This window comes from Podarcis raffonei, chromosome 9, assembly GCF_027172205.1.
Source record: "Podarcis raffonei isolate rPodRaf1 chromosome 9, rPodRaf1.pri, whole genome shotgun sequence".
NCBI lineage: Eukaryota > Metazoa > Chordata > Lepidosauria > Squamata > Lacertidae > Podarcis > Podarcis raffonei.
The window spans coordinates 5,161,546-5,189,031 of record NC_070610.1 but is presented as its reverse complement, the minus strand read 5'-3'; the positions used below and the strand labels follow the sequence as shown (position 1 = coordinate 5,189,031).

At 43.8% G+C, this 27,486-nt stretch overlaps 1 protein-coding gene across 4 annotated transcripts in view; it reads right to left on the bottom strand.

The window, feature by feature from the left end:
- Positions 1-27,486, bottom strand: part of HTT (huntingtin) — a 115,047-nt gene extending 87,561 nt beyond the window's left edge. For 2 of the 4 annotated variants that reach the window (XM_053403374.1, XM_053403376.1), the window contains exons 1-10: positions 27,032-27,484; positions 18,244-18,327; positions 15,737-15,857; positions 15,385-15,444; positions 13,947-14,026; positions 11,990-12,128; positions 10,062-10,203; positions 8,149-8,327; positions 6,978-7,182; positions 1,787-1,834 (exon numbers count right to left, since the gene is read on the bottom strand). In XM_053403374.1, coding sequence (XP_053259349.1) covers positions 1,787-1,834; positions 6,978-7,182; positions 8,149-8,327; positions 10,062-10,203; positions 11,990-12,128; positions 13,947-14,026; positions 15,385-15,444; positions 15,737-15,857; positions 18,244-18,327; positions 27,032-27,198 — 1,225 coding nt within the window. In that variant the 5' untranslated portion in view covers positions 27,199-27,484. Of the gene's footprint in view, positions 1-1,786; positions 1,835-6,977; positions 7,183-8,148; positions 8,328-10,061; positions 10,204-11,989; positions 12,129-13,946; positions 14,027-15,384; positions 15,445-15,736; positions 15,858-18,243; positions 18,328-27,031 lie in introns of all 4 variants that reach the window. The other 2 variants (XM_053403377.1, XM_053403375.1) reach the window with 2 other exon arrangements.

Sequence of the window (27,486 nt, the reverse complement as noted above, 5' to 3'; positions counted from 1 at the left end):
AGGATTGTAAATAATGTCCTCTGCTGCAGAAAAAGATGGTACTGGCATAACATGGGATTGAGCTAATACAGATTCCTACAGAATACTGACACCATTTCACATACTGAAGTGTTTCTAATGGGCAAGATTAAGATCCAGCTGATGGACACAAAGAGTATGAAGAGCGGGGGTGGAGCACTTCAGGCCCACAAGCCATTCCCTCTCTGTGTGACCCTCAAAACTCTTCCCAGGTCAATCCCTTCACGGGCCCTGCTTCAGGGCAAAGGCCCTGTGTTCTTCAAGGCCCTTGTCCTTGAATTCTAATCACTCTTGCTGGACTGGGTGGAAGACGGAGAGGAATGACTGTAGAAGCTAGCCTACTGTACAAAGGTTAATTGTTCATTATTTTATCCACCTGCTTTTATCTGTGGCTCCACCCCACTGGCATGTGGCCTTTAGAAAGTCACCCAGAAAGGAATGCAGCCCTCAGGATGGAAAATGCTACCAAGTACCAATATAGACCAACACAATATACTACTGAAACACTAATGCAAGTTATAATATGCAGCAAACAGTGCCTCTCCAATTGACCTAGGCCAATCTTAAGGGGGAAAATGTTGCTGGCCTTAATAACAGAACTGGGCATAGCTTAGTGCTTTGTGGACAAGCATGAGTGAACTGCCAGGCTAAGGCACAGCCTCCCTCTCTTCTTCTTCAGCCATGGGAGCTTTGTGGAATCTAGGCTTGGCATTATAAACAAACTGGCTTCATAAACACATGGTTTGAAGGTGGTTTATTTTAAAGCTGGTCAGAGTTGGTTTTAAGCAAGGACTCCTGGTTGGTATGCAATGCTAAACAATATTTATCTAATCTCAGTAGTACCTCCCTCCCAGATGCATGGAGAAGAGGGGGCTGGCCAGGGCAGAGAGCATGTGAGTCTGGCAGCTCAATTGGGCTCCACACAGCATTAAACCATGTCAAGATCTAAAAAATAGAAGTAATCAATTCACGTATACTAGTCTATTTCAATCCAGATAAACTAATCTAAAGGTAAAACTGCAGGTCTAAAGTTAAAATTCTAATTTGGGTTGGATTCATAGAACTCTGCTTATGTGATGTGGCTTTCATAGCTCCACCATTCCAAACCCACTGTAGTCCTTTGTGCACACACCCTCAGAAGTCTCTCTTGAGGGTCACAATACTTTTTGGGTGGTATGTGATGGGGCACCAGAGGCTACAGTGGGGTGGGGAAATTATGAGACCACAGCAGGACTGCCTTGTGCAATCAGAAGTACTTTGTCACTCATTCAAGTCATTCCTCGATCCAAGCCATCATTATATAGACTGTGATAGCAAAGAATACATATTATATATGAAGAGGCATTTAAAATGTGCAATACATAAGCATGCATTACACAAACACCATAGAAGTTGAAAACATAATGAACAAAGCAAACTTAAAAGTCGGTTATAAAAAAACGTTTTGACTTTTATTCAAAGAAAGCTATGGTAGTCATAGACAAATCAAGCATTTAGCCAAAGCCATATGCAATTTTGAGAATAGCAAAAAGCAAGGAATGGCTATAAGAAATAATAAAAAACAGTTTTCCATATCTTTAAAATACCAACTGTATATGCCAAAAGAAAGAAAATAATAATAATAATGTGTTGAATTCTCTTAGTGACAGGTGTGTAATTAAAGAAGAGCCAAACAAGATATGTTAATGGAAACCAATATTTACCAAGTCAAAGAAATGAAAAGGGTAGAAAATGTAAAGTCAGAGACTGTGATTTCATATATAATCACCTTTTTGTTTTCTGGAAAAAACAGGGCTGCATGAAGACCCCCCTCCAGCTGCAAAATTACAGAAAGTAACAAATCAACGCATAGATAAGAGTGATTATCAAGAAGGAATTTCAATAGCCTCTGAGAAATGAGGTATCAGAAGATTTGTTGTTAGCCACCATTAAAAATAATGCTATAAAGTATTTCCTTCTTCTAACAATCAGCAGCAAACTTTACTACTGGATATTGGTTAAGTTTCTCATAAAGTGTGAACAAATAAGGGTCATCTTTACATGTTGCAATCGGAAATGAACATTTTTATAAAATCTAAGCAATGAAAGGAGAAATAAAGGCCAAGAAAACTGGAACCCATCATTTATTCCAACTGAATGTAGCTTCAGCACAAGGATTGGCTACAAACACTTAACAAAAAGAGACTTCTACGGCAACTTGAAGGGTTTATAATGCCATAACTTCCAGTAGTCTCTAAGGTACCACAGGAATCTTTGTAGAGTAACTAACATGGTTCTCTGGAATTCCACACTTAAATGCATCCAGAAAGGAACACAGGACACTTACCATGAAGATTCCTTCTGGCATGGTGTGATGGAGACATCCAGCAATGTGGGTTGTCTCCTCCTACTGCCCAGGAAAAGGCAGAGAGCATGTTACCTAGAACTTTTGCTTTTAGGTCTTGTCTGACTCTTCCCCAGTTCAGTCCCATGGCCAACTGTGAGACAGAGCAAAACCGAGGAGAAACAAGAGCCAACAACAAAAAAGGCCAGGCAACAAGGGGGAGTAAAAGGAAGGAAAGACTGGACTCCCGTTAGGCAAGAGGGAGACCCAACATTAACTGCAAAAAGCTGGGGTGAGGGGCTTAGCCTTCTGACTGCCTCATGCTGGTATCAGCTAATGCTTAGCCCATAGTGCAGTTTGGATGCCTCTAGAAGGAATCCTCGTATTAAGTGTCCAGTGTTCCTTTCTAGCTTTAGTGTGCAGGAGGCATCCAATAATGCAGGCTATGTAAAAGCTAACCTGCAAATGGATTAGAAGGGCCAATTCTAGGAAACAGTGAATATGCTGTACAACACTCCTTCCAAAGGCTTCATCATCTAAAGTGAATGTTTCAGTCATTCGTATCTGATGAATGTGGAAGGTGACTCACATGTTGTCAGGGACTGACTAGATGAGAAAGAGTGGTGGGAGCCGGCTGCCCAAGAGCCCCCAGGGAGGACACAGAAGAAAACGAGTTAGATCCCGGATCATGGTGATGGGACACTGAAAAGCAGTCTGCAGAAGGGATGAACTGGGACAGACTTCCTCAACCTCGGCCCTCCAGATGTTTTTGGCCTACAACTCCCATGATCCCTAGCTGGCAGGATCAGTAGTCAGGGATGATGGGAATTGTAGTCTCAAAACATCTGGAGGGCAGAGGCTTTGCGGAAGCCTGAGCTGGGAGGTGCTAGAAGCAGGGAGTTTGAGCAATCAAAGAGGATCAGGAGGAGGAGGCACTTCCAGGACAGGATTAGAGGCTGAGAGTCACAGTATGAGTGCAGACTCAGATAGTCAGAGGTTGCCCTTGCTACACAGCAACAGGACAGTCCCAGTCCTGCTGGCTCTCCTCCCGCTCTGACACCTCAAACGAGGAGATTCCTGCACATTACTGAGCAACAGGCCCAGAGGAGGAGCCCACCCCCTCAATGCAGCCTTCATTTGCTTGGGAAGGATCGAGAGTGAGAGGCTAGAGAGGGAAGGGAAGGGCCAGTGGTCAGTTTCAGCAAGCTCTCAGCTGGATTAAGATGAACCAGAGGACTATGTTGATATTTTCTGATAATAAAAAGCTAATCACATTCTGTGCCTTCCGTGTGTCCCTGCCCTGTGGTCAACCTGGGCTCACTTGACAGCTCCTTGACACATGTGGTGGCTCAGCAGATCTCACTGAGAGGCATGGTAGTGAAGATTAGTAGTGTATGCCATGACATTCTGAGGTTTATGAAGGAGTTGTGTTTCAAAGGTCATGGTGAAATAGGCATTAAGGCTTTGGCTGAACTTTTTATCCCAAAGAGGTTGAAGGAAAAGGAACAAACAAAATATCAGCCTGCCTAAAGTGTTTTGTGTGGTTGATGTAGGGTTGAAGAACCCAGCTCTTGCCCAGCTTGGGGGAGGTGTTTGGGGACAGAAGTAAAAAGCTTGAGTCCTGCAGGAAATGGAATTAACATTTAGTATGCAAGCTAGATCAGTGTGCAAAATGGCTCTCTTTGCGGAAAAGACAAAGGTGTTGTTTTATGAAGAAAGCTTCCAGCTCTGAAATCATTTAAGCGAGTCAGTGGCTAATAGGAAGGCCACCACTGAGGACAGCAATCTAAGGAGTGCTCCTGTATATGGTTGGATCAGGGCTTTTGAGGACAACATGCAGGTTGCAATGGGGAACACATACATCATGGGAGGGCGAAGTAGCAATGCATGTTCTAAAAACACTTCAAGCAAGGGTATGTTATAACTGTTTTATGTTCCTTTTGGAAAGAACAAGAGATACTGTTGAGAGCTGCACACACAGGGTCTTCAGTTTGAGACCAGTATTGAATCCCTGAAGGAGCTGCAGCAGCTTATGCCCACTGTCTTGTACTTAAGGTCCTTGCAGATTGCCCCATCTGAAGCTTCCTAGGTGAAACATGGTGTCCACTACCACAGATGGTTAGCCAAGCTCTAGGAGGACATGCCTTTCAGATGCCAGGTGGCTAACAGGAGCCACCTCTGGTGTGGATAGATAACGGACCCACGAGAAAGTAGATATCCCAGTGTAGGGGGGAACCAGTGAATGGTCTGGAGGATTTCTGAGAACCACAACCTCCTCCGCTACTAGAAGGAGTGTGGCTTTCTCTACTTAAGACAGGCCTCTGAAGGGGAGGGCAGTGGCTGTGAAGGTGTTGAGCAGTCCCTTTTGCCTAGAAGATCTGAGAGTGTCCACAGCCTCTGCTCTTGATAGCGTTTGGTGAAGAAGCAGAAGGACTTATGTTTGCTGGAGATGCAAACAGGTCTACTAAAGAGCCAAAGCATTCTTGGCAACAGATCTAGTGCTGCTCTCCATTCCCCTGGTTCTAATCTTTTGTGAGAAAGGAAGTCCACAGTAGTATTGTGGGTCCCTTTGATGTGCTGTGTGAAGACTGTTATGAGGTTGTTATCCACCCAGATGTGGGATGAACAGTTGCCCCCTTGTCAATTGAAACAGGCTTTGGTACACATACTGTCTGTTCTTACCAGCATACAATTTTGCTGAATTAGGGGCAGAAAGGACAGCAAGACAAGGCTGATTGCCTGGAATGCCAGCCAAATGAGACGTTGTCTAGAAACGACCAGGTCTTGTGCACTGCCTGTGCCAAGTAATGGGCCCCCAAGCCTAAAGTTCTGCATCCCTAGCTACTGTCACCTATCAAGTAAGAGATATCTGCTTGTGACATTGGTGCACAATGTCTAAATGCTAAGAGAAGAGAAGCCTTTGCAGAGGTCTGCATAGAGGTGAGTCTTGGGGACCCCTCCTAATCAAGATAACTATCAGGATCAGTGTGTTTCTGGGGCCCCTTCCAACTCTACAATTCTATGATTCTATGTGCATAGAAGGGATACTAATTACATTAGGAGGCAAAATCAAGATTCCAGTGGTGAAGCCAAATTGATCTCCTGCCCATAGTATTGGCTGCTATAGCCTTGGCAGAAAATTAAATACAGGCAACTCCCAATTTACATGGGGGTTAGGTTCCAAAGCACCACATGTTTAAGTGAAATTGTGTATATTTGAAACACCATCGAAAAAGTCTGCAAACACCCTGTTCCGTCCCCTTTTGTGACGTTTTGGGTAACTTCTGGGTTTGGCGCAATGCGAACAGTTGTGGTCACACACATATCAGACACGTCTAAAACAGTCGCTGCCTGTAGTTGCTGCATCCACAACAAAGAAAGATGACTTATATTAGCAGCAATTTATTAGTTGGTTGACAGAGAAATCTTCAAGCAACTTACTGATTTTAAAAGCATAAAGGATGGCATTAAATGCATTATAATAAAAGCCATATAAAAGTCTATAAAACAACTGAACAAAACAGCAAAACTGCATCGTCAATAGACAGCAAAATCATCACCATAATCTGCCAAATGGCACCAAAGGATGCCAGGCAAACCTCACTGGTGCCAAGTCTCATTCTGGCCTTTTCCCCCTGGACTCTGACCAGAAACAAAGTCTGAGAAGCACTAACTGGTTTTTGGTTTTTTTAGGAGAGTGATCTTTGCTGGCAGGCTGAAGAGAGATAATGAAGTTAATGTCATGCTGCATTTCCATTCAGTGATTATAGCTGAACCCAGCAAAAAAATTCCTCCTTGGAAATTGCTCTGTTATGACACTAAATGAATGGATCTAATAAGTAAGGCATCAGATAAGGTGCTGGGCATGCATACAGTCTCCCTTCACATCAACTGTGCTGGAGAGAATAGTTTTGCCCTGAATTCTCCATGGTTGCTGCCTTACTGGGAAGCCCTGATAACAGCAGTTGCTGGCATGGATGGGTTGCAGCTGGCAAAGGGGAGAGATCTCTGCCTGCTCCACTCAGGCATGGCTCAAAGAGCCATGGAGACCTGCATTAGGTCTGAAGCTTTTAGTGACAGAAACATGTTGCTGGCCTATTTTAAAATCCAGATTTGGCAGTTTGCCTTCCAGAAGGAGCCAAGAGCAGAGGAGAAGAAAGCAGACAAAGAATAAAATTGTTTTACTTTTAAAGAGGTAAATGGAGGGAGAAAAGACAAGAAAAGAGGTTTCAGCAATATGGATGTCTAGAAGAAAACAATGAAGGAGGAGTACGTGGCAGAGGCCATAGGTACTAAAGCCAAGGGACTCTGTTCCTGGGCAAGGTGGGGAACAAACCGTGGAAGCACCTATCAGACAGGACCTAATGGCAGAAGTTCTAGGTCACATGTCCCCTGCCTTTTCCCAGGAAGTAGGAAGAGGCAACCCATACCACTGGATGCCTTCTTCACCCCAAACTCAGAATGATAGTTTAGATCTTCTGAGTAAAATTACTTGGTATTCTTAAGGCACCTTTACTGAAAGTTTTTTTAAACATGCTTTAAAATTCTGTCATTGTAAAAACCAGAAATTTTAACTGAAGATGTTTACGATGACTTATCACACAATTGCTTTTTGGGGGAAAAATATGTATCTTACCTATAAATTCTACTATGCTGTCACTGCGGTTTCTGCTGGCAGTCTCATCTTTGGATGCATTGACTTGCGCAATGGCACCAGCAGTAGTGAGGGCGAGGAGGAGAGGAGGAGGGGGTGTTCTAAGAAGCTGCTGTAATAGTTCCAAAGAGCCAGTCACAACATTGTGGTCCCGGTGCTGCGTATAATGCAGTGTCAATTCATAAACCTAGAGGACATGGAGATCAGGGTTCAAACATTTCTGCGAATGTTCCTGAAAGCCTCTTTCTGTAAAATGTGCTTTCCACAACATCCTTGCGCCCCAAACACCTTGTGCTGCTCTGACGCCACTTCCAAGGGCAAACTCAACTTTCAGCAACAGCTACTGAAACCATGTGGGCTGCTGCAAGAGGAAGAATGAAGCTGGAAATGGCCACTTTATGGTCAGGCAATTTAAGGTAAGAACACTATGCAAGTGTTGATTTCATTTTTTTCTGTTATTTTTTCTAAATTAAAGGTGTGGCTTCACTCAGATTACAATATACAAAACTACAACTTGAAAAAGACCGTTTGGTATTCACCTGCAAGAGTGAAGTTTTTTCTTGCAATTTTGCCTATAACCACTAGGGGGGCTAAATACCCACCCTTGCCATCAGCTCCTATGTACGTCTGGGGAACTTTATCCATGACTTCATGGATACTCCTGGATACATAAAGCTATGCTAACAACTAGTACAGGTAAACAATTCAGATTATTTGAAATATTTAGGATAAATCTAAAAATAGTCATTTGCTTGTTGCAAGTTAAATGACACAGACCGAGAACCATCTGCTTGTGCAACTGGGCTTCTCCTTCCTCTGCAGCCTCCCAGCATCTGCAAAATCTGCTCTAGAGAGTCGGTGGACCATCTGGAGCAGATTTGGGGGGCATGTTCTGGGGCAGAGAAACAATAGGTTTTATTGCATAAGCAAATTTCTGTTGCACAAGGGGGCAGTGATCATTGCATGCTATACCATGACCAAATCATTGGCTGCGCATTACATAAATGAAAGAGAATGAAAAATTTCCTAATCCAAGCCCATGATAGTTAAAGAAAGCAAAAGCAGTAGATTTCAGAACCACTGTAAAAGTTAAAGTGTTCTGTAAAATATGTAAAAGACTATGACAACTGAACAGCTGCCATTTTATTCCTACCTGTATAAGTTGATCTAAGGAAGGAGAGATCTCCATTTCTTTCCGTATCACACCAAAACTACCTTTAAGACTTGTATCTTTCACCTGCTGCTGCAGTAAAGGTATTAGATACCTTAAAGTGAGCAATACGCCAAGAATTAAGACACTGGGATATTCATTTTCCATGGGAAATAATAAACCTGCAAAAAAACCATAACAGTTTAAAAATTGAGACATTTCCCACAATAGTCAAGCAGGTGCCTAAGGAAAGCCAGAAGGAAGAGCAAAAGGCCTCTTCCGTTGTTGTTCCCCACTGACACCCCCATTCAGGTTTCCCCTGATCCCGGAAGTGGTATATGAGCTATCTATCATTACCATAGCCTTATTCCTCATTAATTTGTACAATCCTGTTTTTAAATTCCATAGTTTAACAATGTGCTGACCCTGGATTCTAGTATAACTGCAGTGTGTGAAGAAACTGGACTACGGAAATCAGATTTATGCCTACACTTCTGTGCATGCTAAATTAACCCTCACTGCTTCTCAAGCACCCTCTTGACAAAGTATGCTACCCCATCATGCACGAGATGCACCAAAGCCTGGTAACATCTGAACTAGCCCATGGTTGCAAAGAATACCGTTTCCCCCAAAATAGGACAGGGTCTTATATTAATTTTTGCTCCCAAAAATGTGCTAGGTCTTATTTTCAGGGGATGTAATATTTTTCCATGAAGAAAAATACGGTACACATTTATTGTCTAATTGTGAGTCAGCCAGACTCCGTCAGGACAGAGTGAGCAGCAGTTACAGTTTCCCCATTACATTTTCCCAGCTTGTCCTGGCAGCGGCGCGGGCTCTCTGATTTAAAGGGACCTCGCACTGCCTGACCAGCTCCAGCAGCGCTGCGGCTAATCAGTGAGCTGCGTGGCAGCGCCCGCCGCTACGGTCCAGAGGAGTCAGGCACCTTACGGTAGCTTCGGGGGCCATATATTCCGGGGGGAAGGGGGCTTATGTTCGGCGGAGGCCTTATTATCGGGGAGATCTTATTTTCAGAGGGATGCCTTATATTACAGCGAGAGGCAAAACTGGAAGTAGGTCTTATTTTTGGGGGATGTCTTACTTTTGGGGAAAGATGGTAGCTTGTATCTTCGGGTACTGCAGTTTCCATACTTGCCAGTTGAGAATGCATCAGGATTAATGAATGACCTAACACCACTGTCAGAGGCAGTATATCTCTAAATAACATTTGCACAAATGGGGAAAGTCCTGTAGTACACATGTCCTACTTCCCAAAGGTATCTAGCTGGTTACTGCAAGAACAGCTTGGTGAGACCAGCCTTTGGCCTGATCCAACAGGCCTCTTCTTATTGCTCAAAGACAAACCTGACTGAATGATTCATAAAATATGGTCTTTTCAAGACATGTTATTTATTAGTAAAGATGACTCCCTTCATTGGAGATTTCTAAGCAGAGATTGGATGGCTGTCTGCCACTGATGCTTTAGTTGAGATTCTTGCGGGGGCTAGACTAGATGACCCTCATGGTCCCTTCCAACTTTACAATTCTATGATTCTACGCATCTTTATTTAGTTAGAATATTTTTCCTTCATTTGTCTTCCCTGGAGTTAAAAGTAAAGTCAAGCCATGGTTTGGTGCTACATGAAGAAACCTGTTTTTTCTTCTCCAGCTTCCAATTTTGTTGCAAGCAATGGAATTGCTTTTATTTTATATCAGTTTTTACCCAGCTGGCCAGTTCAGATTTCCATATATCCACAAAATTAGAAGTAACAAAGAAGGAGGAAGCACAAACCTTGGCTGCCATTGTGTCTGAATCAGCTCATCATATGGGAGATACAGTACAATAATACCCCATTACAAATACCCCATTACATTTCCCCAGTTTTTATTAAAGCCTAAAATATTATTGCCCTTACCTAGTAATACATTCAGTAGCCAAGTATAAAAATACTGTGTTCTTCGTGAATGCTGGCAGATGCTCACTGCTGATGCAGCTGCTGTTCGACGAATAGTAGGAGAACTGGATTTAAGGTTAGCTACAAACGCCTTCAATAAAACCTAAAATGAATAAATTTTTTATCAATGTTTCAATGACACCAACATTTACTAGGTTCTTTACGACTGACTAAGCATGAGATTGACCTACACTTTTAAACTAGATTGTGCATAACAAAGAAAAAACTCGCAGTGAAGCAACAATGATATTGATCTACCATACAAACTGAAAATAAGCTAAATTTATCCTAAATTGCAATCACAGCACTTAAGGAAATCACATCTCTATAGCACCAAATGTCCTCCCATCTATTCATCAGTGCACTTCTAGCAGCGCTGCAAAAGTATCCTGCCAAAGGGTAATAGCATGTACCTATTTCCTCATGGTGCTGCACAGCAGCATTTGGTCAGTGCTAACTGCACTACAATGGGATGCGGGTGGCGCTGTGGGTTAAACCACAGAGCCTAGGACTTGCTGATCAGAAGGTCGGCAGTTCGAATCCCCGCGACGGGGTGAGCTCCCGTTGCTCGGTCCCTGCTCCTGCCAACCTAGCAGTTCAAAAGCACGTCAAAGTGCAAGTAGATAAATAGGTACCACTCAGGCGGGAAGGTAAATGGCGTTTCTGTGCACTGCTCTGGTTCGCCAGAAGTGGCTTAGTCATGCTGGCCACATGACCTGGAAGCTGTATGCCAGCTCCCTCGGCCAATAAAGTGAGATGAGCGCCGCAACCCCAGTCGTCCGCGACTGGACCTAACGGTCAGGGGTCCCTTTACTTTTACCTTTAACTGCACTACAAATGCCTCCAACAAATGAAATTACTGATTATTTTATATCTTAAAGAGGAAAGAATGAAAAATATAGAGCTTTCTTCTGAGCATACCAGACAAAGAAAAGCCCTAAAAACAGGCAAGCAAGTATCAGTGCTTCAATTTGACAAGTCATAACTTGCTGCCGGTCCCCTCCAGGTGGCCCCAGTGCTTTATCAGAAGCATACTAGAAGGGTCTAGTGATTTAACTTCAGCTTAAACCTTACTCTGTGGTTTAGTTTACATGCAGCTATTACATTACAGAGTTTGATAAGGAAGCCTGCAAAATATTCTTGCACCACGGAACTGGAAGTAGGGTCTACCAGCTTGCACGAGTATGTTGTGGGGGGAGACTGAATGGTTGTGTGTGTACAGGCGTGAAAAAGAAATATACCATGTTCATTCAGTGGTTGCATTTGCCTGCAATTCTAAATTAAAATTTAGTGTTACAAGAAAAACCTGTGGTTCTTCCTACCTGTAGCTTGCTCTGATGTTCAAACCTCAACAAATTGCAATTAGTTGCAACTGTAGTTAGTGGAATTAAGTCAACTTGAAACCATCTTTTATGGAGCTAGATTGTTTTTACTAGCTATAGTTAAGGATTATCCACACTTTAAGGTTCAGACACAAATGCTATACTGTGGCTAGTCTTAAACAGAAGTGGAAGTCTCTGGTCTTCTCCTCACAGCTATGCTAGAGGAGGAGAAGTATGTGAGTATGTGAGCTTGCAAGCTCAAAGCCTCATGGATAACAGTAAACCATGGTTTAGTATTTCATATGAGCCAGCCAGTTAAGCCATGCCATGTACATGAAATAAAACTTAAATCCTGTCAGTTGAGGATTTCTAAATATTTCCACAGAATATTCATTTTATACTACCCAGATTCCAGAACTTTTATTCCAGAACTAAACCCCATTTAGGATTAGAAAATTGCTATTAATCCTTTGCAAACTAACAATTTTGCCTATTTCTAAACAGTGAATTTACAAGCGGGCAAAATCTTGTTTCATTTACTACAGCAAACATTTTAGATGATTATACCTTAATTTCATTGTCATTTGCAAAATTTCCAAAAGCTGCCATGATTTTTGGTATTGCTGCAGCCAGCGTTTCTTGTACTGATTCTTCAGAGCGCTTGCTTACTCGTGTTAAGCAGGGCAAAAGGTTTACTAAGTATGGTCTGTAACGGAAAAAAGAGAGATATTCTTCAGTGGTTTGGAACATAATATTCAAAGGTTTGGTGCACTTGAGAGGTTTGCATGATGTGTCACAATCCTATTTTTCTCCTTAAACAGAAAAAAATATTAGAATTATGACGAATGTACCTTCTCTTCAGAGCTAAAGAGCACACCAGACTTCAATTTTAAAAAAGCAAAAAAATTGCAACAGGGATTAACCAGATGAAAAGCAAAAAATGAATTTCACCCCAACAACACTGTAATTGGGATAGGGTGGGAGTGGTATGACCCGAATATAGGAGGCTACCAAAGAAGAAGGACAAAGGGTACAAAAAGAGACCCTTCCTTGCCTTCTTTGCAGAACCAACCAATGGGTGAGGCATAATACCCTTCTTCTCCCTTAAGGAAAAGAACCCATGATAAATCCAACATTCCGTTCTCCTTCAGAGGACAAAATCCTAAACAGGGATGTAAAAAAAGCAATGGCTCTCTTCCCGAATGGCCCTGCCACCTGCTGAAAAGGACCACACAATTCACCAAAGAACACATTCCCAAAAGCTGAACTTTCTGAAGCATAGCTATTCAGTTAGTAACACCAAGTAAAGGTTGACACAGACACCAACATGACATCCGTACGTAAGTCTACCAATGATGCAGAACTGCAAGACCTGCTTGGGAGCAAGTACTCCAGCATAGACGGCTGCTGTGCTTAGCCAATAAATAAAATAAATACAGTAAGTGTAGAAAACTCGGGACGCGGGTGGCGCTGTGGGTAAAACCTCAGCACCTAGGACTTGCCGATCGCATGGTCGGCGGTTCGAATCCCCGCGGCGGGGTGCGCTCCCGTCGTTCGGTCCCAGCTCCTGCCCACCTAGCAGATCGAAAGCACAATTAAGTGCAAGTAGATAAATAGGTACCGCTTTATAGCGGGAAGGTAAACGGCGTTTCCGTGTGCTGCTCTAGTGCCGGTTCGCCGGAGCAGCTTCGTCACGCTGGCCACGTGACCCGGAAGTGTCTGCGGACAGCGCTGGCTCCCGGCCTCTAGAGTGAGATGAGTGCACAACCCTAGAGTCTGTCAAGACTGGCCCGTACGGGCAGGGGTACCTTTACCTTTACCTTTAAGTGTAGAAAAACCACTGTGTGCTCTGCTGGATGGCCTGTACTAGATAGTGGGAGTAAAAACTCTCTTGGTTCTGCTTGAGCTTTTCAGAGCACTTGAAACCATGTACCAGGGCATCCTTCTGGACTTAGGAAGCACTGTGTTAGAGTAACTGTGATCCTTCCTAGACAGAGAGTCCCAGAAAGCAGTACTGAGTGACTTCTGTTCCATCGACTGATTTTTGGGGTACAACTTCAATTTCTGTAGAAAGCCTCTGAGAGAAACCATCTGGAAACTTGTGGAGCAATGTCACCGACATGCAGGTGCTAGCGCTTTTCAAACTAAGAACCACAGGGAGGCTATGGAACTCTTTAACATGTACCCAGATGCAGTATTGGGATGCATAAAAAAGAACAAGATGAACGTTAATCTAGGTAAAATAGAGATTTTGTGGATTGGGAAGTCAATTGATCTGGATGTATTAAACTGTCCCTGGATGGGGTTGCACTCCCCCTTCAAAGACCAGATACGCAGCTGAAGGTGCTGCTGGGTTTATTACCTTCCTGGGTTTATCTCTGCCTGGGGGGGCACAGATAGAGTCTGTGGCCTGGAGTGCCTTCTTCCTGCTCAGGCTAGTATGTCAGCTGTACCCCTATCTGGAGCAGCCAGATATGGCCCAAACATTTATTACTTCCAATCTGTTCTAGAAAAGCAACCTCACCTGCATTTCAGGGGTCGAACAAGATGTGCAAGTTCAGCAAACCTCCAAAGAGCAGCACGTAGACTTCGAGAAGCACCATTCTATCCAGAAATAATTGAGAATATATCAGTCACACGGATTTCAGTCTTGATTTTACAAAGAAAGTATGAAAAGGTATGTGTATGGACAGTCTAGTCTAGACAAAAGATAAATCCAGAGCAGAAACTCAGAGGAGTTTTTAAAGGCACACAATTAATAGCCTTTAACTAGAATGTTAGTAGGGATGTGGGTGGCACTGTGGTTTAAACCACTGAGGCTTTTGGGCTTGCCGATCGGAAGGTCGGCGGTTCAAATCCCTGCCACGGGGTGAGCTCCCGTTGCTCGGTCCCTGCTCCTGCCAATCTAGCAGTTCAAAAGCATGTTAAAGCCCAAGTAGATAAATAGGTACCTCTCCAGTGGAAAGGTAAACGGTGTTTCCATGCGCTGCTCTGGTTTGCCAGAAGCGGCTTAGTCATGCTGGCCGCATGACCGGAAGCTGTCTGCGGACAAATCCCGGCTCCCTCGGCCTATAGACCAAGATGAGTCCCAGAGTCGTCCGCGACTGGACCTAACAGTCAGGGGTCCCTTTACCTTTTTAGAATGTTAGTAGTGTAGAGGCAACTCCCCCCTTACCCAGGGGTTACATTCCGGGTTCCTGCACGCATAAGTGGGGGGTCTGCTGCAGTAAATACAGCTTTGCACCCAACAGCTGTTGAGAAAGGTAGCACAACAGCAGTGAGAGCTCCCACATGCCATTTTAGAGCCATCAGGAGTCTTTTTTCTGGACTTGGTGCTCTGGGGAGTGTGCCCTCACGAGCCACAAGGACTTTCCAGCTCTCTCCCACCATTTCAGGTCAGTATTGAATTATTTATTTATTTCCCGGCACCACATATACATGTGGCTGCGTGAGTCGATCACGCACAAATGGGGGGCAAGCCTGTATGTATTTGGATGAGTATAGCCACTGGAAAGATCAGAGTGAACAATGACTAAAAAAGAACAACAGTTCCACTTGGAAATATGGGAGTGGAGTTCTGGAAATCACTTTTCTACAGATTCTCAAACCAGTGTCTTTAATAAAAATTCAGCTCTTCATTAATATATGGCAAATCCTGTATACTTCCTAATGCATCTTTAACGATGAGAAAGATCATTGCCAAACAGCCCAACATTTCAAAGAATCATAGAACTGTAGAGTTGGAAGGGACCGCGAGGATCATCTAGTCCAGTTCCCTGCAATGCAGGAACCTTTTACCCAACATGTCAAATTGTTAATATGATTAAGAATAACCTTTGTGTTTATTATCAGTGTTCGTTGTTATAATAGTTTAAATACTTACTATGTGATTAATCACAAAGTCTTGTTAAAAAAGGTATGACTATAAATCCAAACAAATTAAGAACATAACCCCCCCTCACCTTTTTAATCTCCTTGTAGAGTTCTAACTGTAACCTAGGAAGACTAGAATCCATCAAAGCCTAGAAGGAACAAAATAATATCTTTTTAGTATCAGCAAAATATGCCTTGCTTCAACAGATTACATAATGCACTGAAAACTTTGCAGGTTTACTTGCTATGATAGTTAAGTCTTCAACTACAAAGATAGCAATTTGCTAGATCTACAGAGATGATACTCATACATCAGAACTTCATATACTAATATGCTACAAAAACCTACTCTTTCCACCAAGTCATCTGTCACAGAACCCCAATGGTAATATTCAATAATTTTATCAGCAATTACAGGGCACAAAACCAAATGCAACTTACTTTTATAACTTTATTGAGACATTCATCAGCAACCATCCTTACATCTGACTCGGCATCATCACTACAGAGTAGGAAAAGTTCCATAGCAATGCCCAGCAATTTCTGAAATTCTGGAGAATTTCTTTAATGAAAAAAAGAAAAGTTATCATGAGCCAAGTTCTACTTGTCAGGTTAAACTCCTGGAAGTTACGCTGTGTTCATAAAATTCCAAATTAATTGAAAACATAAGAATTATTTTTCAGCTTCAATAATCCGAAGTTAGCACATTCCCCAGTACAGTGGTACCTCGGGTTAAGTACTTAATTCGTTCCGGAGGTCTGTACTTAACCTGAAACTGTTCTTAACCTGAAGCACCACTTTAGCTGATGGGGCCTCCCGCTGCCGCTGTGCTGCCGGAGCACAATTTCTGTTCTCATCCTGAAGCAAAGTTCTTAACTTGAAGCAATATTTCTGGGTTAGCGGAGTCTGTAACCTGAAGCGTATGTAACCCGAGGTACCACTGTATTTTGAAAAGGCTCCTCATCAAATGCTGGCTACCTTCGGATCTTGCTCCTCTCCTTCACTGCAATCCTTTGGTGCATGAGAGTTTGAGGGAGGAGATGCAAAAGCACACTATAGCAGAAAAGCTGTGACAAATAGTCATAAAAACAGGTGCAGCCTGAGATGCTTTGGTACCTGAGGCGAAACACCCTGCTGCCACCCCTGCAATTGGAGGGGGTGTGAGGCTCCGCAAGGGCTTCCTCTCAAGGAAAAGTCCTTGCAAACTCTGCAAGGGTTTCTCCTTGAGGAGAAGCAGCAAAGCAGAGCGGAGGGACACCTCCCTCTCACTGAAACTCAGCAAGAGTAGGGTCTTGCGGAGAGATTTCCCACTGGCCTCTCTCCACCCCTAAGGGTGGGGGGAGCCAGCAGCAAAGCGGAATAGTGGAACACCTTGCTCTCGCCAAAACTGCATGGTCAATTATGGATAATGGATAGTGCATGAGAGAACATATGGACTGAGGTGTGAGAGATAAAGGGTGGGAATGGTTCTTGTCCTAGCCAGTGACCACCAGCAAGTTACCCCAAGGGAATATGGTCCTCAACAACAAAACAACTCCCAAACACTGATCTAAACAATGGCTGAGGAACAAGCAGGATTGAGCCAGAGGGATTATTTGGCCCATGCACTCTCCCCATCCTTTTCTGGTTTTATTTTCCAGTTTGATATTTAACTCTGCATTGCTGGGGGTTGGGCTATATGACCCTCCGTGTCCTTTCTATAATTCTAAGACCAATGCACAGTTCCCAAACTTAGTATGTAACACAGATCTGCAGTTTTTTTCTGAAGTTTTCTTGCCTGCTGAAAGCATTTTTGTTTAAGCAACCCAGCAAGATATGTTTATTGGGCACATATTTCAGCATGTAATTTTATTTTAAAATGTACATTTTAAAAATGTTGATTGTATTTATAGTTTGATCATTTTAGGTCAACTTATTTTCAACATCATTTGTAATTTTAATGTATTTTATACTTTTTGTATTATACTTGCTGTGCACTGCTTAGATGGTTAAGTTACTAGTTTTCGAACTGTGGTCTGCATACCATTAGTGGTCTACAACCTTCAGTTAGAAGCCCCACAGCACATCTGTGAAGCACGCTTACAATTTGAATTCTAGGGAATTCAAACTGTAATACAGCGAAATACAATGAAAGAAATAAAAGAAGCAGTAAAAATGCAATTAAAAATCATACAGCATCTAGCACAGCACACGACAGTTGCTACAACAAGTAGAAAAAGTATTAAATGGTCTGCCAAGACCTCAGCAATTTTCAAGCTGCCTGTGGCTAAGAGGTTTGGGAACCACTGGGTTAAGTGGTATATAAATACTGTATAAATGAATTTCAGATTGCTCATGGGGACATTGGTTTCACACCTTGTCAAGAGGAAGCTTTCATATTAAACAGTTTTCCCTATTAATGAATATAGTGCAATTGTTTCTGAGCAGTAAATAGGAGAAAAGACTGGAGAGCTTTCAGTGCTGTATTGCTATTAGAAACACCCCTATTTTATATTTGCTCAGTGCATCATATACCATAGGCAGGACTTCAGTTAAAAGTGGGTGCATCTAACTGCAGACAGAGGTGTAGCTATGTATACTGAACAAACTCCTCCTTATCAGGGCAGCAAGCCCAACCACACAAATACACCAAACAGTAGCATACACAGGAGAAGCAAACCATTATTTGCTTGTCTAGTTCCTCCTTTCCCTGCCTTGATCAAGAGTAGCATAAAGCCCTTTACAAGTAGAAGGACCACATTTTGAGAACTGATTATCAACCTTTATATTTCATCCTGCAGTGAAATGGGAGCATAAGAGCAACTTCCCTTGTTCTGCATACAAGCATGATGAACCATTACAGCAGCAGAAGTACAGTACAATATTTTATATTATATACTCATTGAAACACTGAATCACTGAAACAGAACAGCATTTGCATAAACAGAGATCAGAAAACGCTTGATTACCTTAAAGACTGAGCAACTATATTTTCACATATTGTTAGGCAATGATTCACTCGATCTTTCTTGGTGGTGGAAAGTTCTTTCTTTCTAAAATAAGAGATGGTATTTTGTATAATTACAAATCTTAACACTTGATATGCTTTATACAACAGTAAAGTCAAGGTAGTAGAGCTATCCTGTGAATATCAGAAAATTCTATTTTGTTGTTACAATGAATTGATACCTTGACTACATTATTTCTTAAATGCATTCATTTGGTAAAGAATGACTTAAGAATCCTGAGAATGTATATTAGACACAAAACAACATTTCATGTAAAACTTACTTTATATATTTCATCAATATTCCAAAACGTACGATCCTCAAATCAAGGATGGTATAGAAATTAATAATAATAATAATAATAATAATAATAATAAAGTGTCAAGAAACAATAATAGAATGATTGCAATAAATTTCTTTCTAAAATGCTTGAGCAAGAAAAGGGTTTAGTTTTACAGGTTTTCTGAAAATGCATGGCACTGAAGTCAAAACTCATAGCCAGATAGCCAAAAATATATTGTGAACCACCCTGAGATCTTATGATGAAGGGCAGTATAGAAGTCAAACAAACAAATAAATGCAAATATTCAATTCTGACCAAGACAGCATTAAACTTACTTAAATATCAACAAAACTATAGCTATTATTTCAACTGAACCATTAGTTCCATGCGTCTAACAGGACTCTGAACTTATGCTTCCTCTCCTTTCTCAAGCTACATTGCATAATGAGTCTAAAACAAGAGAACTTCAGATCTGGCAAACAGATCTACAGTTTAAAGGAGCATGGTATCCTAAAAAGTACCTCTGAAATCTGGCCTATCAGTTAGAATGTTATGCTGAAAGAATGTTATGTTGGAACACTTCAGAGAATCAGAGTTGAAAAGGCCCTCAAAGGTCATCAAGGGCAAACTTCTACTGATGCAAGAAACCAGTGGTGTAGCGTGGGTTGCTGGCACCCAGGGTGGGGCAAGTGATGCGCCCCCCAGTGGACTTGGCAGCTGAGGTGGAGGCATGCACCAGGATGGCCTCTTCCTTCCTTGGGCACTTTCCTGCTTTCCTCCATCCTCGGTGGATGGCAGCAGCCTCCCACTCCCTCCCTCTCGGGCAGGCCAGCAGGTGGCATTGGCAAAGGTGCGAGGGCAGGGGGTACGATGTAATTTGAGCCCATTGGCATTTCGAGCAACAGAAAATAAATCTGACCCATCACCTAAGTGACAAGTGAGGTTTGAACAAAGAATAGAGCAGTTCAATTACTTCTTGCAATCTAAACACTATACTTAGAATCATAGAACTGGAAGGAATCCCAAGACTCATCAAGTTCAATTTCCTGCAATGCAGGAATCTTGGCTACAGCATCCATGACAGATGGCCATGGACCACACTGCTGACTCATCTAATGTTTAGCTTGTAGTCTGCTAAAAAGCCCATATCTTTTTAACATGTAACTCACAACTTGTGCAAGGATTGCATTCCGAAGATTGCAGGAAAAGTCAAAATCACATATAGTTAATACCCCAGTACTGCTCCTGCAAAAGCATACCCATCTGACAGCCCAGCCAGATGGGCAGGGTATACATATTATTTTTTATTATTATTAGCCAGCAAGCTGGAAGTTGCTCACTAAACTCTGGGAAGTTCAAACAAGCCTCCCAGTAGTAGGCAAGAAAAATATGAACGCTAAAAAACTCCACACCAGGGAAACTCAGAGCAGAAAGAGCTTTTAAGGCTAGCTCTCCACTTTGAATGTGTATGATTTCAGCTGGCCAGCTCCCAAGCGCATGAAGCTGGAATCACACTTTAAATTTGCATAAGTAGTGTCACTCATCCTATATCTGTGCATCTGAGTCTTCCCACCCACATTTATTTCTTTTGGAATTTCTTTTGTTAGTTTTGGCCCAGTTTTCCAACATAGCAAGATCCTGGATCCTATCCCAACCAATTTTATGTGATCTGCAGCTTTTATGAGCATCCCTTTGACGCCTTCATCAAAGCCATTTATAAAGGTACAATATCAAAAGCATATCGGACAGAATCCTGCACCACCACACTTCTAGGTGGAGAAGGAGCTATTGGTCAGCATTTATTAGGTACAGTCCTTCAATTAGTTGCAAATCCACATAAACAGTAGACTCTTCTTAACCACAACCAACTTGCATGTGATGAAGTGGACTCCAGTCCAGAAAAATGTATGCCATGGTAAATTTGCTTTAAAGATGTCACCACATCATCATCATTTGAAAGCAAATGAGCGTCTACTCACAAGCAAGCCCTACTGAATTTAATGGGGCTTACTCCTAGGAAAGTTGAAGTTTGGCTGAACTCAGTGGGGCTTATGCATGCACAGATTCCACTTAGATCTCTGAGTGGGGAAGCAGGTGCAACTTGACTAGTAAATCACTTAAGCTACTCATAAATTACCAGTAGTTGAAAATATATTAAAGATAATATATGGAAGTTTATTTAATATTTTTATTAAATCTACTACTTCCTTACATTTTAAGGCCATCCACCGCAGCAAGGAGCCTTGTCAAGGCCCCCTGCTGCTGCAGAGAAGCCCGGCGCCCCCTCTGCCAGGGACGAATGGCGGGACCCTCTGCCCCCACAGGGAGGCTCAGCAAGGAAGGCCCTCCTCCACCACAGATATATATTGTGATATACTGTGATATCCTGATATTTAGCTAGTGCTAGATCATGAGTTGAAAACCTGGTGTTGCCCAGCCCTAGCAATGAGGAGGTTTGACGTATGAGTTTGTGTATTTACTTAAATGATAACAGAAAACTGCATTTTCTATTAGCAGTAACTGATGAGGAGAAAATTATTAAGAGATTCAGTGTGTTGCCAAAAAATGAGAATTTAATTTAACACTTTTATTTTTTTAGGTTTTACATGAAGTTATGAAAATCTGAATAAAAGTATTTCATCTCTTAAGCTAATATTTGTTGAGATACATATTTTTAAAAGGGGGCATGCTGCGAGCTGCCATGGAAATTCAGCATTTTAAGTTTAAGTTGTAATTTTATTTGGGTCAGAGTTAACTTCTATTGGTGATACCCTGCACTATTTTCATACTGTTAAAGTTTCATTTTGTGATGGTCTGATGAGCATATCTAAAACTCTTTACTCAAAGAAAAGCTGCAAGCATGAGAATGTATACAAAAAACTACAGCTTTTATGAGAAAAGTGAAAGTGGAGTGGTAAGAACGCCACATAAATTCTGTGACCTCACTGCAGAAAGAGCAGAGGCTAAGAAATTTTGTCCCAGGAAAGCAAGATGAGAATTTGTGTGTCTGTCACATTGATTTGGATTAACCAAACAAATATTTGTCTGCACATCTCCCTGGAAGCAAGGGATGTTAGATTATGTTTTGAACTCCTTTCTATGTTTCTAGATTATATACCTGTTACATTTTAAAAGAAGGAAAATATTAAAATGGATACAAGTGTCCAGCAATTTGAGAAGCAGCTCAAATGCACTCACAGAAGTGGCACAGCACCTGCATACAAGACTTCCAGTCTATATTTATTTGAAATTAGTAGCACTCATACCCTTGCAATTTCCACTCTAACCATCTCTTTGGTTGTTACTTCCCAAATGTTATTATTCATACTGTACCCTCCCTCTCATGTTTGCTTAGGTCAGTCTATAAAGCACCAGCTACACTGAGGGTGGGCAGGTTTTCCCCCACATAAGAGCCATGTGCCCTTCTGGACAATCTTCCAGGGGCCACACACAGTGGTAGGACTAGAGGCAAAAGTGGGCAGATGAATAAACATAAATTTTACATTTGTACGCTACACTAGTTTCCATACATACACCTTTTTATCCTCCAGTCAGACAAGCAAGAAGCATGAACAGAGCTCAAAGTCACATTCCATCTAGGAAAAACCAGTCAAGCAGGTTGCAAAGCTGGGCCAGGAGGTAACTGGGGAGGAAGTGTGGCCTGAAGGGAGTCCCAAGGGCCAGTTAAAGAGGCATAAAGGGCCACATTCAGGCCCTGGACCCGAGGTTCCCCAGCTGAAAATGCTCTATACATTAACAAAGAATTCTAGAACAAAGAACAGCTTAAAGAGTAGGAATAAGACCAAGATTATAAATCACAAGCAGAAAGATGGCAAACTTTAACACATAATACAGTGGTGCCTCGCAAGACGAAATTAATTCGTTCCGCAAGTTTTTTCTTCTTGCGAGTTTTTCGTCTTGCGAAGCACCGTTTCCCATAGGAATGCATTGAAAATCAATCAATGCGTTCCTATGGAAACCGCCTTCAGACCAGGTCCGGGGACAGTCTGTCCCCCGACCTCTTCTGAAGGCTGTTCTGAAGGCTGGCGGTGGGAAGAAAAGCCCTTCTCCCCACCTCCCACCCCGCAAGCTCCGGGGACAGGAGGGCTTTGCTGCCGACCGCCAGCATTTTAAAAGCCCCCGGGACAGCAGAGACTTCTCCGCTGTCCCGGGGCGATTTTAAAATGCTGGCGGGCGGCAGCGAAGCCTTCGCTGCCGACCCCCAGCTTTTTAAAAGCCCCCGGGACAGCGGAGGTCTTCTGAAGGCAGGCGGTGGGCGAAAGTCTTTGCTCCCCCCTGCCTGCCTTCAAAAGCCGTCTGGGATAGCGGAGAAACGCGCTGTGCTTCTCCGCTATCCCAGGAAGGCAGGCGGGGGGGGGGGAGCAAAGACTTTTGCCCCCCGCCGGCCTTCAGAAGAGGTCCAGGACCTCTTCTGAAGGCCGGCGGAGGGCGAAAGTCTTTGCTCCCGACGGCCAGCATTTTAAAAGCGGTCCGGGATAGCAGGAAAGCGCAGCCTTTCGGCCCCCGCCGGCCTTCCTGGACCTCTTCTGAAGGCCGGAGGGGGGCGAAAGGCTTTGCTCCCCACCGCCAGCATTTAAAAGAGGTCCCCGGAGATTTCCCTATGGGCTTTCTTCTTGCGAAGCAAGCCCATAGAGAAATTCATCTTGCGGAACGACTCAAAAACGGAAAACTCTTTCGTCTTGCGAGTTTTTCGTTTTGCGAGGCGTTCGTCTTGCGAAGCACCACTGTACTTTATGGGACGCGGGTGGCGCTGTGGGTTAAACCACAGAGCCTAGGACTTGCCGATCAGAAGGTCGGCGGTTCGAATCCCCGCGACAGGGTGAGCTCCCATTGTTGGTCCCTGCTCCTGCCAACCTAGCAGTTTGAAAGCACGTCAGAGTGCAAGTAAATAAATAGGTACCGCTTCAGCGGGAAGGTAAACAGCGTTTCCGTTCGCTGCTCTGGTTTGCCAGAAGCGGCTTAGTCATGCTGGCCACATGACCCGGAAGCTGTACGCAGGCTCCCGCAGCCAGTAAAGCGAGATGAGCACCGCAACCCCAGAGTCGGCCACAACTGGACCTAATGGTCAGAGGTCCCTTTACCTTACTTTATTTATTGTTCCCCACATCTCTGGGGTTCAGTTAGCCTTAGCTAGCGACTGAGCCTTTAGAGAGGCAGGCCCTGGCTTGCAGAGCTCCCTACTAGCACAGGTTCAGCAGGAATAATCCTTGCTTCTTTCAGACATCTTCTGCAAATTCTATTGTTTACACAGGCCTTCACAATATGAATTTCTCTTTTTAACCAACCTGTATCTACTGATGTTTTAAATTATGTTCTCATGGATACCCTTACTGATTTTATTATATTGTGTATGTTGCATACCATTTTGACATACTTCACGAAAGTGAGGATTATAAATATTTAAACAAATAAATGTTTAGAAGTATGTATGCACACTTAATGTTTCCAAAATCACTAAGGGGTTTTTAAGAAGGGCTTGAAGCAAAGAAGACAGAATGACAACTGGATTTTCCTAGGTATAGGGCCAGAGACAGGAAATAGAATGGAGCTTGAGTGGAGGCAACAAGCAGGGATATTAGATGACCTAAGAAAGCATACAGGGCAGACCTATGCATTATATATAGTACATGGGAACTGCCTTTCAGCATTGAGTTACACCCGTTTTCAGCTGGAACACATTAAAAGAAATGTGTAACTAGCTCCCTTTTCTTGAGTCACTTGCAACAAGTAACCATCAACTCCTGGCAGTCAGATATGTAAGCTTTTTAACAGCTGCTTTTTTATTATTTCAAGTAGAATTATCTGCAAGGATAGCAAAGCCTGTTAACTTTACTCAGGGCCGTAGCTGTAGTAAAGAAAACAAGGACTAGAATGTCAAAACTAATCTCAGTGTAGAAAGTAGTATGGCAAGGGTCAGAGTTTTTATAGCTTTAACTTTCAGCAGCATTCCATAAATGCACCTGCTTCCTCCTTGGTAGCAACAGGTTCCTCCCCTCTCTGGAAAATGCCCAGTTTCTCTCCAGGAGGTCTACCACAGTCAATTTGGTGAAGGAAAACAGAAGAATAAAGACGAATGGTTTTTCTCTCAGGTTGCCTTGCAACATGTGCTGTATTGGAAAACGTTTTAACCCACCAAACAGTGGGCATTTCTCATGCTATTTTACTGATCTCGGTTTCCAACTCTGGAAAACATTTCCTTCTTTAGAAATGGGGTGAGGCAGTGGGGGAAATTTAAGAACTTATAATTTAGACAAGAACCTTTGGACAGAAAAGGAGCATTGTTCTCCCAAGGCAACAAATTAGAAGAACTTTGCAGTGCTATCATAATGATGCTTATTCAAGAAGCAAGTCATACTGAACTCAAAAGGATTTGCATCAAGGTGCCATGCAAAAACTTTTTTCTACAACCAAAGAAAGGCATTTACCGTATTTTTCGCTCGATAACACGCACCCGACCATAACACGCACATAGTTTTTAGAGGAGGAAAACAAGAAAAAAAATATTCTAAACGAAACAGTGGATGTATGATTTTTGTGGTTCATGCTGTGGCCACAGACATGTGATCTGACAGTGAGTTTGGAGTAGCCCAATGCAAAAATCCTGAGGATCCATGTGGATCCGTGCTTTGTAACCACGTTTTTGCACCACTGTGGCTCCAGGCAACAGTGGGTGCGTGATTTTTTTGGTGCAAGATGTAGCCATGGACATGCTATGTGATCTGATGGTGAATTTGGGGTGACCCAGTGCAAAAATCCTGAGGATCCATGTGGATCCGTGCTTTGTAACCACATTTTAAGTGGGGAGGGAAGGAAAAGCACTCAAGGGACAAGGAGCACGCGTGGGGTGTGTGGAGAAGGATGCTGCTAATAATGCAGAAGAGGCGTATAAGGGGAGAAGGCTCCTCTCCTCTCCCGCTTTGATCCTTTAAAGCAAGCAGGCTCTGCTTTTCTCCCTCCTCCCCGCTCATCCCCAGCTTAGTGAGCTGAAAAACTTTGCTGCTATGTAGCGAGCTGAGTGGGGAGGAGAGAGGGACAGAGAGCCTGTTTGCTTTAAAGGAACCAACCAGACAGGAGCCGCTTACTCCTTTAAAGAAGGAGCTTTGCTCCTTTAAAGAAGCAGGCTCACTGTCCCTCTCTCCTCCCCACTCAGCGGCTCTTATCCCGCTTTGCTGTTTCAAAGCGAGCCACGGAGGAGGGAAGTAAGGGGAACCATGGATCCTCTGCTCACGACTGCAGCAGATCCCCCCGCCATCCGTAGGCATTCCCTCCATAACACGCACAGACATTTCCCCTTACTTTCTAGGAGGAAAAAAGTGAGTGTTATGGTGCAAAAAATAGGCTATTTGTGGCCTTTGGCGGGGATGCTTTTAATGCATTTTCCACCTTGCCTTGGTTTTAATGTGCCTATGTGGGAGGAGTTATGTTGTATGAGTTTCAGTTGGTAAGGCTTCAGGTCAAGGATGTGGACAAAGTGCTTGGATCAGACTTGTGCTCTGGACCCTTGCCCTTTTTGGCCGAGGAAAACTAGCAGAGAGGTTACAGCTGCGTGTACATGAGAAAATGGGTTATTCTCATTCATGCGTGTAAATCATCCCATAGATAATTTAATTGCAAGTGCATGGTCAACCAAGCCAGTTGCTACAGTAACAGCCCAGTACCCTGACAATAGCTGTGATTAATGCATGTCAGCTCAGTAGTCTGTTGGTCTGCAGTTTGTCTGTCAGTCTGTTTCTCAGTTAAGCCAGTCGGTGTTACTTGTCCAGTGTTACATCTTAAATTGTTTAACTTATTTAGCCTGATTCAAAGTGCTGGTTCTACCTCTAAGGCATTAAATGGCTCAGGACCGCAATGCCTCAAGGACTGTCTCTCCCCATATGAACCAATTCAGACCCTATGATCATCATCTGAGGCCCACAAGAGATCCAGAGGGTGGCAACATGAGAGCAGACCTTTTCTGTGGTGGCTCTCTGCAGGGAGGTTTGTCTGGCGACTGGTGAAAACTTACCAGGCCTTTTGACTGATTGACATACAATGTCCTTTTAAATGTGTTTGTGGGGCGGGGGGAGGGGTCATGAGTTTGTTTTTACTATGCATTTCGTGTTCTCAACTTGTATTTTTATCTTGTGAACCATGAACTTCAAATGAAAGGGGGTATACAAATTGAGTAAATATAACAACAATAAGTGAAAACCCCTATGCCCGTTGGACTTGAGGCCCTTAAGATTACATTTCCTCGATTTTAAGAGGCTGGTTTCCGCGATGTAGCTGCCGTGCTTTGCTCCTTCCAGGCTACACTAGCCTGCGGGGGACGCGGATGACGTCCAAGAGCAAACGGCGCTCCGGCGTCCACCGCTCCCACCTCCCCGCCTCTCCCGAGCGCGGGCCCTGCGGCCGCTTTCTCGCCCGCCGCCCGCCCGCCCGCTCCGGCCTCCCTTCACAACTCACGGTCTGTGAGGCGGCTCCCCGGGGGCGGCGGCGGCGACCGTGGCGGCGGCTGAGGCGGCGGGTGGTGCCGTGCCTGGTGTTGCTGCCGCCGAGGCAGCGGGGCCCTGTTGCTGCTGGAAGGAGCGGAGGGACTCGAAGGCCTTCATCAGCTTCTCCATGGTGGCCATGCCCCCCTTCGCCCTCACAGAGGCGCGCGGAGGGAAGAGCCAACTCCGAGTCCGGCTGCTGGCCGCCCGGCCGGCCAAACTCCCTCGCCCGCCCTCGGGGGACTCGGCTCCGCAAGAGCCGTCGCGGCCAGCCGCTCACAGCGCCAGAGCGGCCTAGAGGAGGGAGACGGCGCGCTCAGTCCGCCACCGACGCGCCGGCGCCATCTTGAGAGCCTCCCATCATCCCCGGCGGCGGCGGCGCGGAAGCTCCTCGCTCGGCGATCCCGGCACAAGCGCTGACAGCTTCCC